Here is a 13,995-nt window from a genome sequence, read left to right as displayed (position 1 = left end):
CGCCTTTCGCCCCCTCTCGTCCCCTTTACTCAGCATTTCTTTTTGGCTTTTTGCTGAGATAAGCAGTTTTGCCATTTGTCCGTGCAAGTTTTTCGAAAAGCTTTCCTAGAAGTAAAAACTTGTTTTTTTCGCCCAAATAGAAGAATGGCGGGCGGAATGGGGAGGGGCATTTAGACATGTGTTTGCTGCAGCAGCAGGACAGCACATTTCGCCCCTGTGGCTAAGAACTGCCAAGTTTTTCGGCGTCTCTAAGCTTTAGCCGGCCAAGAAAAGTATATTCATTATTTTGTTTTCATTTTCTGCGGCTGCCGCAAGCGAAGTTTGCAATTGAATTTTATTGTATCTCCTTGGAATTTAGTCAAAAATAATACGACTCTTTCAAATAGATTTTTATGTGCGCGAGTGCCAACAAAAAAAGCAAATAAAGTGGAAAGTCCATTATGAACGGCCTCTTAGTGGTTGCGGTCTTTAATGATGGCTTTCTCCTATTTTTCCCCCATCGATCGAATTAAGCTTATTGTTTGGGTATTTAGTTTAATAGCTATTACCTGAGGAAGGCAGAATTAGTTTGCGGCAACCGCATTTCCTTCTTTGTATATATTTTCTCAGGAAAACCATTCCCATTGTTCCTTGTTTGCTTTATCTGCCTAACTAAAATCAAGAAATATTACGCAAATCAGCAACGAAAAAAAACCCAAAAAAAAAAGACCGCAGCTAAATACACACACATTAAGTAAACCAAACGACACAAAATGAAAGAAATATGTGGGGAGTCCAGGAGAAAAGGAGAAATAAACCCAAACCTACAACATGCTTTTATCATTCTTCAAATGCTGCATACAATTTGGCTGTGTTTGCACTCACAGAAAACACATTTAAGTTAAATATAGTATTTGTATATATATGTTTTTAGCCAAGTCTGCACATTTGTTGATTTTATTCTGCAAAATGTACGGAGTTCTTTAAAATTAAATATAATTTTTATAAATTTAGCGTTACAAAAATGTAATTTTTTGTAGTGTATCTCTTGCTCTGCTATTTCCCCATTTTTCCCTGCCCCAACATATGTCTGAGTTGCTTTTTGCTAATGGCCTGATGACGCGTCATCGTCGTCCCATGGGCGGCCTTTCTGTCTGAGAGTCGTTCGCAAATTATAATTGAGTGCATGGCGAGCGCATTGAACTGTGGGGCCTGTGGGTACCATCACTCCTCGACCTCCTGCCTAAATTCAGGATAAAATTTGAACAGTGTACTGCATACAAATTACTCATCGTGAGAATGTTTCCGAAAATCAAACAGTAAAATATTATTTACAAATTAAATAAATCTTTTAAATGCATTTAAGCTTTATTGTAATTAAAGTTTTTGGTTTCTCTTTTTCTTTATTTTTTTGATAAATATCCATGAATATAGTTTATACCGTAGGTTTATTATCTTAAATTAAATATGTTTTACTTTTCTAAATATTTAATTATATTTAATTTACTGCAGTTAGTAAATTCTCTACAGTTTTCAGTTAATTTATATATTGTTACATTATATTTTGTTACAAAAATGTTTGCCAATGTTTAATCAGAGGTAAATGTTAGATAAAGAGTTGATAAATCGTAAAAAGAGGATATCAAATGTTCTCCACTTGCTGCCTCGCCCACCTGCTAGTTTTATTCCCCACTTTTCTGCGGTAAAAAGCAAAGGAGTCGAGGGAATTCCAGGCGAAACTCCGGTTAAAGACTTGAATCGTTCTGAATGAGGAAGCTGCTTCTATTTCTGTTTCTGATTCTGTTTCAGTTTATTTCTCTATGTTTTTTTTTGCCACTTGAGACGCACAGGTCTCCCTGCCATTTAAGCCATAAATTCAAGCGCCACATTTCGCCATTTTAATGAATGGTTTTTTTAATGCAATGGTTTTTGGCTCGTTAGGATGGAGCGAGCGGAAACAGCGAAACAGCAACTTTCTGGCTGCCTTAATTTATTGACTAATTTAGGAGGCTGGCGCGGTAAGAGCCCCACTAAAATTCAGTAATAGATACTTTTAGCCTCTGCCAAATGGGCAAACGGTTTTTTGGCTTTTTAATTAGACGCTAGGTTTTCTGTTTTGGCATGGGAATTTAATTTAATTAATGCAGATTTTATGGCAACACTCAAGGTCACCGGTGGTGGTTGCCTGAAATAAATAACCCCATAAGATCCCGATTAATTGGAGCGGGTGAAAAGCTCAACCCAATTTGCGCTACAACGAACACATGTGTTTATAGCTGCCCTCCCCCCAAAAAAACGAAAACAACCCTTTCAGACCTCTTCTCGCCCCTCTTAAGTCATTAAATCTTCTGTTTTGGCACTTGTAGATTTCACTTAGCCAGTGCTGTCACTTTTAGATTTTTTAAATGACTTAATTAAAGTTAAAAATGTATTTTCTTGATTTTATATTTCCTTTCTTCTAATTTTTACTGCGAATAAGTTAAAGAAAACTAGACAAAGTTTATAAAAACTTTTATTTTATTTTTTTTTTCACAATAAATGAAAAAATATTTGTAAAAAGCCAGAACAAGAAGTAATATTATAAGCTTCGAAAATATTCCAAATTTTTTTAACTATTTTTCTTCACCTTTGACTCAATGAAACTTATGCCTTCGTTTAAATGGCCAAAAAAGTATGCTTTGTTTTTTTGTCCATATTTTGTTTGTTGCGTGTGAGATTTTATCTGCCTTCCACGCCATTGCTGATTTTTCCCAGCCCTTCCTCCGTGAAATCTCCCACCCCCTTTGAGTTTTCCCTGGCTGATTTTTCCCGCCCACCCTCCATGGGCGCCCTTTTGTCATCGTTTTCGCCTGCTGTGCACCCTTCGCGTTGTGGGCGCGATAACAGGCATCATAAATCCTTTGCTCCTTGTAAATGGCACCCCGACAGATCCCCCAGCAGCTGCCACGCCCACTGCCTACGCCCCTGGGAGGAGGAAAATGGGGTGGGGGCAAGGGGTGTAGGTGTGTAGGTGTGTAGGTGTAGACTGAAACAGAAACAGCTTCTGTTTCGCTTTTGGCCATCGTTTGTTATTGTTTGCGGTTAGTTGGCCGCATTTCCCCTTTCTTCCCTCTTTACATATATCAAATTCAGAGGCAGGTCAGCTCCCGAGGGAAGGAGGGGTGCGGGGGGTTGGTAAGCAGAAGTGAGGAATTTGCCTTTAGTTTTCCCCAAGTTGCGGTTGGCCGACGATTGAAGGGCTATGGAAACTTTGGGCTTTATGAGCGAAATAAGCTTCAATATGGTATTTTAATGCATATGATATAAAAGTAGATTTATCTATAAAAAAGCATAATTAAATGGCTGTTTAATAAATACTGCCATTACGATTTATTATTATTTTAAATAAATACTATTTTTTATGTATGGTTACCATTAATTTTTTGTATCTTTGTTATCTTTGTCGATTTTGTAAATGAAGCCCTATAAAGAAAACAATTTATTATTCCAAAAAAAATATTTTATTTTCATGTCATTCTTTCACATATTTCACATTTGTCTTCTATCAAATCATTTTTCATCGCATTTCCATTAAGCATATTAAAAGTGATTTACCCCTGGAATAACCATCTTTTTGTCCCCCATATTTACCTTAAAATATTTAATATACTTTCATAACTTATCGGCTGATGTTCATAATTTACCTTTTTTCCGTTTATGTCAACCCGCCTGCATTCAATTTCGCTTTACGTTTGCTGCCTCAAGCAGCTTAGCCGAAAAAAGGTGGAAAAGCGTGGAAAGCGGTGAAAAACCTGGCACGTTGCTCATTTCGGCCCCGGCTACCGTTTTTCAGAGTGTTGGCGACAATTTGCCGGCCAAAAGGGATTAAAAAGTTGCCACCGTGGGGATTTTTGCATTTATGCGGGTGGCGGGGAAAATCGAGGGGGGGGGAGGAGCAAAATCAAGGGGCGCCGCATCATGTGCGGCTTTTGGGCCCGGATGCAGTGCAAAACTTTTCTCACTTTCTATGAGTGACCATCTCTTTCTGTCTGCCCGAACCTTTCTCTTTCACTCTGGTGGCAAATCCATTTGAATTGTAAATCTAGAAACGCCCTCTTTGGCCCCTTTCCCCCTTTCCCATTTTCTCCCGGCTCCACGCTTGTCCCTCCTGTTTTCCACTATCAAACTGACGCCTGCTGCTGTCCGTCCCGTTAATAAGCCCCCCAAAAAACACGCCTACTATTTGTTGGTCCTGCATGTTCTACACTGAAAATAAATCCATTTTTGTTCCAGAAAAATGTGTTATTAAGCCAGACGTTATATGTTATTTTTAAACATTTTGGGAGCCTTAAAATGCAATGATTTTCCATATCATTAGAGTATGTATTTACTAATGTGAATACAAAGAATAAAATTATTTTACTTGTATTGAAAAGGTGTCATATAAGCAGTTTAAAAGTTTCTATAAAAAGATAGTTGTCTTTTGATTCTCTAAAAAATATGTATTACTTATTCACAATATTTTTTTTTATTCAACAACATTTTTTTAAACCATTTTAAAGGTTATTTGTTAGTGTAGTTGCACTATACCAGTTCCCTTTCTACGCATTTTTGGCCAGCAACATGCTGCTAATGCAATCTTGACAAGCGTTGTCCTGGACAACCGAAAATGAGGCTTGACACTTTTGATTTGGTTTTACTGGACCACCCAACTATCACACATTTTTCCAACTCAACCCGAACGTTGTTTGTTCAGTCTATATGATGGTCATATGAGAAGGGAAAGTGGAAAGCGGGAAAAGGGGAAAAACTGACGGAACTGAGACAATGCCAAAGGGCTTTTGATGGTCAACAACGGGTTGAAGGATTCAAGAGGGTGGCGGAGCACTCGAAATGCAGCAATAAAAACATGGGACGTAGTAAATCTGGCTGGATTTGGATTTAAAACTGAATTTTGACGTGATGAATGATGAATAAAAAGTTTAATTTTCAATAATAATATGAGATGCAATACAAGATTTGTGTTATGAAAACTGAGAACTTCAGATCTTTAAAATTTATCTCAACTTAAAAATAAAACAGCTTTTCTCAGAAAACCTTTTAACGAAATTTCAACTCTTAGTTATTATTTGAATCCCTGCTTAAAATCCGTTATAAAAATTTCAAAATTCCTTAACAGTGTGGTGCACTTATCGATATCATTGGAAGAGCTCTGTTTGGCCATAACATTTCTGTTGACCATCTACTGTAATTGCTAACAGTGGTTTTGGCAGCCGCAATTGTGAGCAATGCGCTAAACCGTTTTTAACAGAGAGAGCGTTGACATTTATGTTAGGCAAGCGACGATGAGAGAGGATTTCTGTTGGGCAAACGACGGTGGGAGAGGGTTTCTGTAAGGAAACTAACCACAAAATGTTAGTCAAACGTCGAACTAACAGCGAAATGTTAGCCAAACGTCGAACTAACAGAAAGAGAAAGAAATCTTCGTTAGGGATGGAAAAACAACGATAATCCCTGCCAAACATCGATAGGACCGATATTGTGAACAATCGATGATGGCATCGAAGTTTCTCCACCTCTAGGGAAGAAGAAAACGGTTTATTTTCAAACCTTTCTCATCGCAACAAGTCGTGGGTGTCGGAAAGCGGCAATTTCGTGTTCCCCGTGGAAATTCGGCACGCTTGAAAGTGAAAACAAACGCACACGCACGAATGAATTTAAGATAGCAAAACGGTACTAAAGAAAATCCAAACCAAAATAACAGCGAATTCGGGAGGGGAAAATGAAAAGGAAAACCCCTTTAATTTTTGAAACACGAAAAGTGCAGTGCCGAACGAAGCTAAGCGAAAAAAGCGAGAAACCGCGCAGATAAATGAAATGAAAAGTTATAAATAAATATATATGCCATGCGGCTGGGTGAAAGAAGAAGAAGCAGCAGCAGCAGCAGCAAGGGACGTGATTTCTTTCTTTTGCCTGTTCGTTCTTTCGCCCCCTCTCACTCGCACCCGCAGCATCCCACAAAAGTAACAAAAAAAATTCATTCACAGCACATGTTTTTGTGGCCGTTGCTGTGTTGTTGCCTTTGCCGCCTCCTCTTCGCCTGCTCGTTTATCCTGCCATCCTTTTTGGCCGCTCTCCAAAGATTCTGATTCGATTTTTCCCACTCATCTGGTGCGCTCTCTCTCTCTCTCTCCCAGCTTCTTTGTTTGTCCGCAATACGCCAAACATATATAAAATTGAAATAAATCGGTAATAAAAGTCTGAAATAAACCCAAAGAGATGATTAAGTTCGTTTCATAAGTAAAAGCGCACGGAATAGCAGGAAAAGGTGCAGACGCGCGAAGAAAAAAGTATCTCAGGGATGCGTAGTAACGCAGACAATCAAACCTCTTTGTGTGTGATCAAAAATCGAAAAACAGACAACAAAAATACAGTCCGCGCTAAATAAAGTGTACTCTTAAAGAAGTTAATATTAAGAATGTGAATGCTAAATTACCTATTCTTAGTGCAGCAAACAACTTGTGTTGTTTTAAATAGTTTTATTCAAACTGTATGGATTTATTGACTTCTTTTGCTCGACACTGTATGGATTTATTGACTTCTTTTGCTTGAAACTATAATTATAATAATTGAGTAAATTATTTTTCTTATCAAAAATTCATGAATTGATTATGTTTTGTTTAACTTTTCTTATTGTACTTATAATGTCAACACAACTTAAAATTACTGAATGGTTTTATTTCCGTTCAAATAAATATAGGAGGTATAAAGTTTGAAAATAAAATGCAAGCTCTTTGAAAATAAAACTTTCTTCTGTCTTTTTGTGAGTGATTTCAAAAACAAAGCAAAAACTTTTAATACATAACAAAAACCTTACATAAAAGAAAACAATCAGAATCACAATAAAATTAAAATAAAATAAAAATAGCCGAAATTTGAAATGTTTCTACTGTAACCGTCTGACGATGCCGCCCCCTCTTCGTTTCCTCTGGTTCGCCTCTTTCGCATCATCTCTTTTGTCTCGCGTTTGCGCCGTCTTTTTGCGCATTTCTCTTTGGTTTGCTGATTCGGTTCTGTTTTCGTTTCGAAAAATTAAAACATCCAGGGAGTTTTCAGTTTCCCAGGAGCCCAAAAAGCCACCCCTATAAAAACAACAAACAAGAATTTGTACTTTATATCGCCTTTCGTCGTCCCCTCCCTATCGCTCAGTCGCGCACCGTCTCGCTCACTCGCACGTGCGACATTGAAAAATATAATAGTTTTGCGTGTGCTAAGATATAATAACCTTTAAAGTGCAAAAGCTTGTTCTTATTTCTGACTTACTTATTTTGTAGTCAAAGTGAATCTTAAAAAAACATACAAAGAAACAAAATTGTGCCAAAAACCAAGAAAATATTCAAATCAAAATAAATCAAACTGAAATCATAATACAAGAGAAATATTTGCAAAACCGAGAATAAAGTGATAGAAAAATAGTGAACTACCCTTGTTGTCGGCCAACCCCCTGCAAATACACGCAGCGAAATTGTTGAGTGCACAACAAGAGAGGAGTAACATCATTTGCGACGCCACTGTGAACATAAAAAGCCGTCAAACTGTGGGGCTCAGGGGCATTTTTTCTTCCTCCGCAAGGAATGTATTATCCGGTAAGCAAAGACAAAAAAAGAACTCCAGCAATCCGCAGTAAAAACAAACATTGCCAAACATCGCGAGTCGTAAATATCACAGGCAAGCAACGATAAAAAGCAAACTCGGCTCTATTACACTTTTTGTTTGCCGTCTGAAGGTGCACTTTTCAATGGCGATTTACTTAGAACAGTGGTACCTCGACAAGAGTTAATAGTTTCGTTAAAATTTTCGCGAAAAAATCACATTTATTAAATTTTGTCTACTATCTTTTAGCAAATTGTAAGTTAATTACAGTAACAACCTTAAAAAAAACCTTAACCTTTGCTATAGAAAGCGTACAGCTGATTCGAAAACTGTCCTAAAGAAGTAGTAAAATATTTAAACAGCGGCCACTGTATCTTTGTCGCCACTATTTACTTTTTCTTCCATCCGGAGCCGCAGTCTCTGTGTGTCTTACTCTCGATTTAAAGCGAATCTTAGCTCGTGCTAAATCAAACTCTCTGTTTTACACACCTCTCCCTTTCTAGCCGCTGTTTGTGTCTCTGTTTGTTTACCTATTTGCTTATACTACAACAAATAATGTTAAATGTTGTAGTCACACGTGTGTCCCAAAAGAAAAGAGAAAAAAAGACCCCTCTTAGGGCCAAATGTTGACTTTGTCTTCGTTTTCTTTTTTTAATGCGGGACAATTGTTTGCAGGGGAGAAACGGGGGTAATTTGATAGCCAAACCAAAAATGCGGGTCGAATTTGCGGCTTTTTGGATTTCGGATTTTCGCTGCTCTCGACTTCCACTTGACTTTGGCCGTGTTTATGGTTATTTCTGTCGTTAAAATCTGATACATATACAATACACAATATATTCTTAATGCCACCGACATAATATAATTATCTGGCCCCAATTTATTGCCTGTTCATTTGATCCCTCAATGTGTTAACAAGAACGACTTTTTTTCTGGCTTGTATCTTCAGCATATTTTCCCACGTCTGCGAATAAATTTCAATTTTTATTAATTTATTTCATTTGTCTTCTCTCCTCTTTTCTTTGCAGGTACGTTTGAAATGCAAATTGAATGGGTAAAAAATACTTTAATGCCATATGATTGATAAGGAAGTTGGCCTGGCCTTAACATAGACCAGATTTTGATGAATGGCACTAGAAGCGGTTGTTTTGGTTAACGATGAGGTTTTAATGATGTCAGACCGGTAACTTGACATTGAATTGGTGGCTTAAGCCAGAACGAGCCTTTTTTGGAGTTTGTATGTTCGATAAATGAATGGATACGCACATGAATGTTTGTGGCCTAGTAAGAAATCTATAAATTAACCAAAATTTACAAGATTTGATGGGCTACAAATCTGTAATAAGGCAGACCATTATATTTAAAAATAGTTTATTTATTTTTTTCTCAGTTAATTTAAATTAAATGAAAAATATTTAATGTGTTTTGCGGGTCTATTCTTCTTTCTGTCGCTTAAAGATTTTAAATTCTATTTTACGTGCTTGCGTTATCGGCAACTAATCTAAAAAGTCACAACTTTCTAGGCGACAACCATAATATTTTCAATAATTTTGCAATTGCTCTATGTCGCCACCGCCCCGAATCGATTTCTAGTTTCATTTTATTTCGCAAATGTCACTCAAATTAATTGCAATTAAAAGTTCGCCTAGCTGTCATCGCAGTAGCAGTAGTAACTTAAATTTGAAACGTTTCGCACATGCGAAATAACTCGCCAACGAACAGAGCGAGAGGAAAATATTTTGTAAAAAAATAATACTGAAATTGCGTCGCATTAAGTGAAACCTTCCTGGCCTGGTCCGGCGATTTTTCAATTGAAAAATTGCACATAAATTGCATAAAACGGTTATACGTCGACGGCAGCTGGCATAAATTGTATTTCAGATGTGGTTTTTATGGGGAGGCGGAGATTTTGTGAGGCAGAGAGATCAGAGGAAGTCCATTGTGCGTGCGCACTTAACCGCAAAGTTTTGGTCAAGATTTTGTATTTCAAGCCAAACAGATTAAAGTATTTACACTGTGCTTTTTGAAATTGTAAAGCTTTAAGATGGACTTTTTGCAGAATAAGTCATATAAAACTTGATTATTTTTGAATTAAGAAAATCATATAAATAACCATATAAATAAAAACATTCAAAATAAATAAACCCTTACACAATTTTTGGCCTTAAAACTACCTAAGATCATGCAACGCACTGTATTATAGCAGATATCTCTTTCTTTATTTCTTTCAAACTTTATGTCTGCAATTAATTATGTTTATTTTGTGTTTATAGCGCTGTTTGGCATCTCAAATGATTTTCGTGTACAAAATGACTTTCACTCAATTAGTCTTACATCTATGTAGGCATGTGTCCGACAACGTCTTAAGTAGATTTTCCATTTTTTTCCATTACCCAGAGTGGTCATCAATCCCTTGACTGATTGGATAGGTTCTTGTCATATTTCAATTTCTCATTTTCCCCCCTTGAATGATGGTGCTTTATAATTTTCCAGGGACCATAGAGAGAACGAAATACCAAATTTTAGAATAGGCAAAGTAATGTAGAGTAGAGCGGCATAAGGCCCGCATCTAATTGAGTCCATTTCCAGGGCAAAATGATATGACAATTTATTTCAATTAAAGTTGATTTACATTTTTGCCTTTCCGTCTCCATTTCTTGCCATCCCTCTTTATTTCTCATCGCCTTGATAAAACCGACGATAGAAAACATTATTTAAATTCCTTAGCCAATCCAAATGAGTGCTCCCCGGAATTATATAAAATGTAGGCTACCTCTCACTTTCAAAGTGTTTGATGATAAATTACCCATAATTAAGCTCGTAAAAATTAAAAATAAGGTACTCAAGTTAACATCCCCTCTGCGTAATTCCTTTGGAATGCAAATTGCAAATAAATTGACAATTAACTTGCGATTTTATTTATATTATTTAGGTGTTTTATACTTTTGTTTAATTCGCATAGGTGTTGCCGAAAGCAATTTAAATCCGGGTCGAATAACGTTAAAATGCTCTTAAAAACGCATGTACCAGTTTTGCTCATATCAAATGCCTCAAATAAAATTACTAAACGAGTAAATTGAATATTTTAAATTAACACAATGCAAATTTGCTGTAACTGACAAGTTCACAGCTCGAGATGAAAGAGCCAAAGATAAACAAACGCCAACAAAACCTGGGGCAATGTGAATGACCGAAACTCAATTTTTTTCTCTCTTTTTCTCTCTGCGCTGAGTGAAACGTTTAAGCCAAGTTTCATGCAAATTATTCGGTTCAACGATTAGGGAGCTTGAAGGGGGTGCGGTGTGGTGGTAAAAAGCGGGGGCTAAAAGCTAATCGCAGGTGTCAGTCACACGAGTCCCAAGTATCTCCCCTCGCTTGTCTGCCCCCAGCAATTAGCAAGATCGTCGCACGCCCGTTTTTTTTTTATTTTTTTTTTTTATGAGTCAGCAGCAAGCGGACAAAACTTGGTCAAAAGTGTAACAGGTTTTCGCGTTGTCATTGTAGTGCAGTCGCCAAAGCAACGGTATCTGTAGCAGTCAGACGGATCGAGGCGGTCTATAGCATTATCTAAGTTATTGGAGCGCTTTCATAATACTATTCGTTTTGCATGAGTGGTTAGCTCAAGATCAGCTCTTTCGGAAGGCATTTAATTACAATAATTGTAAAACAATGTTGAATCAAGTGCCTAAAGCCATTGAAATGGAAATTCTCTGTTCTGGAATTAATATAGAAATTTTCGTTTTCGCAATGAAGATGTTGTTGTGATAATTGTTTGATTAATAAATAAAAGTATCCAATCGCTATAATAAATTGAGAATTCTTAAACTTCAAACCATTCAATCAAAATTTTTTTGTCTTTAACATCTGATTTTCCGTAATACAATCAGATTTATTTTCGATAACTATTTTTATTTTAAATTTTGACTTTATTTTGTAACCTATAATGGGAAAAATATCTAATCAAATGAGTTTATAAAAACAGATGTGTATTTCTTTGTTATGGGAAAATTTTTCGTTTCGTGATTTAAACTAAAAATGAATTTCTAAGGATAAATTTGCAAGATTACACTCTAATTTGCTGTACTTTTTACTTTATAGCGTGAAATGGGTACTTATTTATGGTCTTTTTACTTGATTTTTTACGACATTGTGAATTGTTTTCACTTCATTTCCCAGCTCCATTCAACCGCCATTCGTTTTCATTCATTAACAGCAAGTGTAACGCTCAGTGCATCAGTTCTGCTTCTTCACCACACTTGTCGTCTCTTTCGCTGGCCCTCTGCCCGTCTCATTCTGTCTCTATCTGGCTATTTGTTACGCCCCCACGTGCTTTTTGAACGCTTTTGATCGCTGACACAGTCGACAAATTTTTATTGCCGCCTCGAGTCGATCTCGGGCTTTGTTTTGCTTTTTTTATTTATTGCGGCCGGCTTTTGTTTTTATTTATCTTCTGCTCTTCGCTCTCTCAATTCGTTGAAATTTTTTATACAATTTTATTTCGTTTGGTCAATTCTATTCTGCCGTGCTCACTGTTGGGCTACTAAATTTACATTTTATTTGCATGTCATAAACGAGATTTTATTGTAGGCATGTCGTTCGTGCATATATAATATTTTTGTTGACTTTATTTCGTTAGACAAAATATTTTGCTATTGAGTAATCAAAAAAATGTCTACAAAGTCAAAAAAAGAACAGTGCGTTTCGGCAAAATAATGGAATTGAATTTTATATTAAATCAAGAATGGTATTATTTTTCTTATTTTACTAAAGTTGTAAAATAAAATAAAAAATTTTTTTTATACCCAAAAATTATTAAATTAGTTTAGTTAAATTAGATATAAAATGGCAGCTCGTTTGCTTACGTTACGCACTGTGTTTACATGCTCACTTGATTTAGCATTGAGCAAGGTTTTAAGTTTGTTTTTAGGGTTGGTCAAAAAATAAAAAGTGGGCAAACAACTTTTGAATGGATTTATACAAATAATTGTTGTATTACAAGTTTGTCAAAGTTTAAAGTGGATAGACAGACCTCCACTTAATTGATATCAGAAAGGGGGTTGGTCAAGTTTGAAAACACAGTGTATACTCCTTAAAATAGTCATAAGAAATTTATTGAACTTTATTTGTTTATAAAATCGTTCATTAACGCTGCATTAACTCAAGGTTCAAATTATTTTTTCTGATTCAGCGCCTCTCTTGAGTACCAGCCATTGCATTCCATTTAATTGGTTAGTCTCACCTGAATCATTCCAAAACCGGATATATTTAGAGACATGCAGTCTGTTACTATTTATAGAATGCTGCCTCAACTCAAAAAAATAGCTTTGTAAATATCTTGCATAACTAAAAACTTTGCATAGTTTATGCAAATGCAATTAATCAACGATTAATGGAGTTTTGTCCACTGCACAATTTTTTTTTTGTAATTACTACAACAATGCCTGCATACTTACACGATTTTTTGCCATAAATTCTCGCTTTGGAAAAAATGCCAAAAGCGCGTTTGGAGAGAGACCCGCGCAAATCACTTTAACGATTCAAGAATGTAACTTTTTATTTTACCCCTTCGTTTATTGCTTTATTTAGTGTTCCTTGTAGAGTGTATATATTTTTACATTTTTCTTTAATGGCGTCTCGAGGTTTTCGCATTTTCGACGAATCTAATTTATTAGCTAGCTGAAAAGTGCAAATTTGCTACTCGTTGCCACCCGTTTGGTGGAAAACTGTGCTCACTTTGCCATAAACTGTTGCCAATTAACATAAAGCGACAGCGCCGGCAACAACAAGGTGAACAAGTCAGGTTGCAATGCAAAAGATAAATGGAAGATGCGCTTCGGGTTGAAATCTGAATGGAAGGGTGGGGTATAAATTACGTCTGGCGCCATTGTTTCGATTGTCTTGACCATAAACGAGTTGCTGACATCATCAGCGGCTAGCAACCTGGCCAACTTGTGACCTTTACAGCCAGTGACCTTGAAGCCAGCACCTCCGCCTCCCTGTTTTATGGCCTCTTAATTATTCGCCATGGCAAATCGAACCTACAATTGCAATGACCCAGAACCTGAACTGGGTGCATCAATAACATTTTAATTAAAGGTTTAAAAAGCAAATTTATGGTGATAATAAAGATCAACGAACTTGTTTTCGATTATAGGCCTTAATGGTATTAAGATCAGCGATTTTGAATTTAATTAAAGAATGTAATGGTCATGTTTTTTTATATATAAATTAGAAACAACAAATAGCAATATTTCAAATAAGATTCCTCAACTTTTACTATCTATATATATTTACTATAATATTAAACGACGAGCGTGTTTAACCATTTAAGTTGCAGAAACATAATAATAAACATTTTTCTGTTTTTAACTTTAGTTTTTTTATTCC

At 36.2% G+C, this 13,995-nt stretch overlaps 1 protein-coding gene across 25 annotated transcripts in view; it reads left to right on the top strand.

Moving 5' to 3' along the window:
* Positions 1 to 13,995, top strand: part of LOC108150175 (sex determination protein fox-1) — a 118,045-nt gene that overhangs the window by 32,164 nt on the left and 71,886 nt on the right. For 2 of the 25 annotated variants that reach the window (XM_041707922.1, XM_041707917.1), the window contains exons 1-2: positions 5,556 to 5,691; positions 7,293 to 7,604. The exons of 22 other annotated variants lie outside the window; for them this stretch is intronic. In XM_041707922.1, coding sequence (XP_041563856.1) covers positions 7,593 to 7,604 — 12 coding nt within the window. In that variant the 5' untranslated portion in view covers positions 5,556 to 5,691; positions 7,293 to 7,592. Of the gene's footprint in view, positions 1 to 5,555; positions 5,692 to 5,729; positions 7,605 to 13,995 lie in introns of those variants that run through there. One more of the 25 variants, XM_041707918.1, reaches the window with a different exon arrangement.

This window comes from Drosophila elegans, unplaced genomic scaffold (genome assembly GCF_018152505.1).
Source record: "Drosophila elegans isolate 14027-0461.03 unplaced genomic scaffold, ASM1815250v1 contig_208, whole genome shotgun sequence".
Taxonomy (NCBI): domain Eukaryota; kingdom Metazoa; phylum Arthropoda; class Insecta; order Diptera; family Drosophilidae; genus Drosophila; species Drosophila elegans.
The sequence above is the reverse complement of the archived record's forward strand: the minus strand, read 5'-3'. Positions and strand labels throughout refer to the sequence as shown.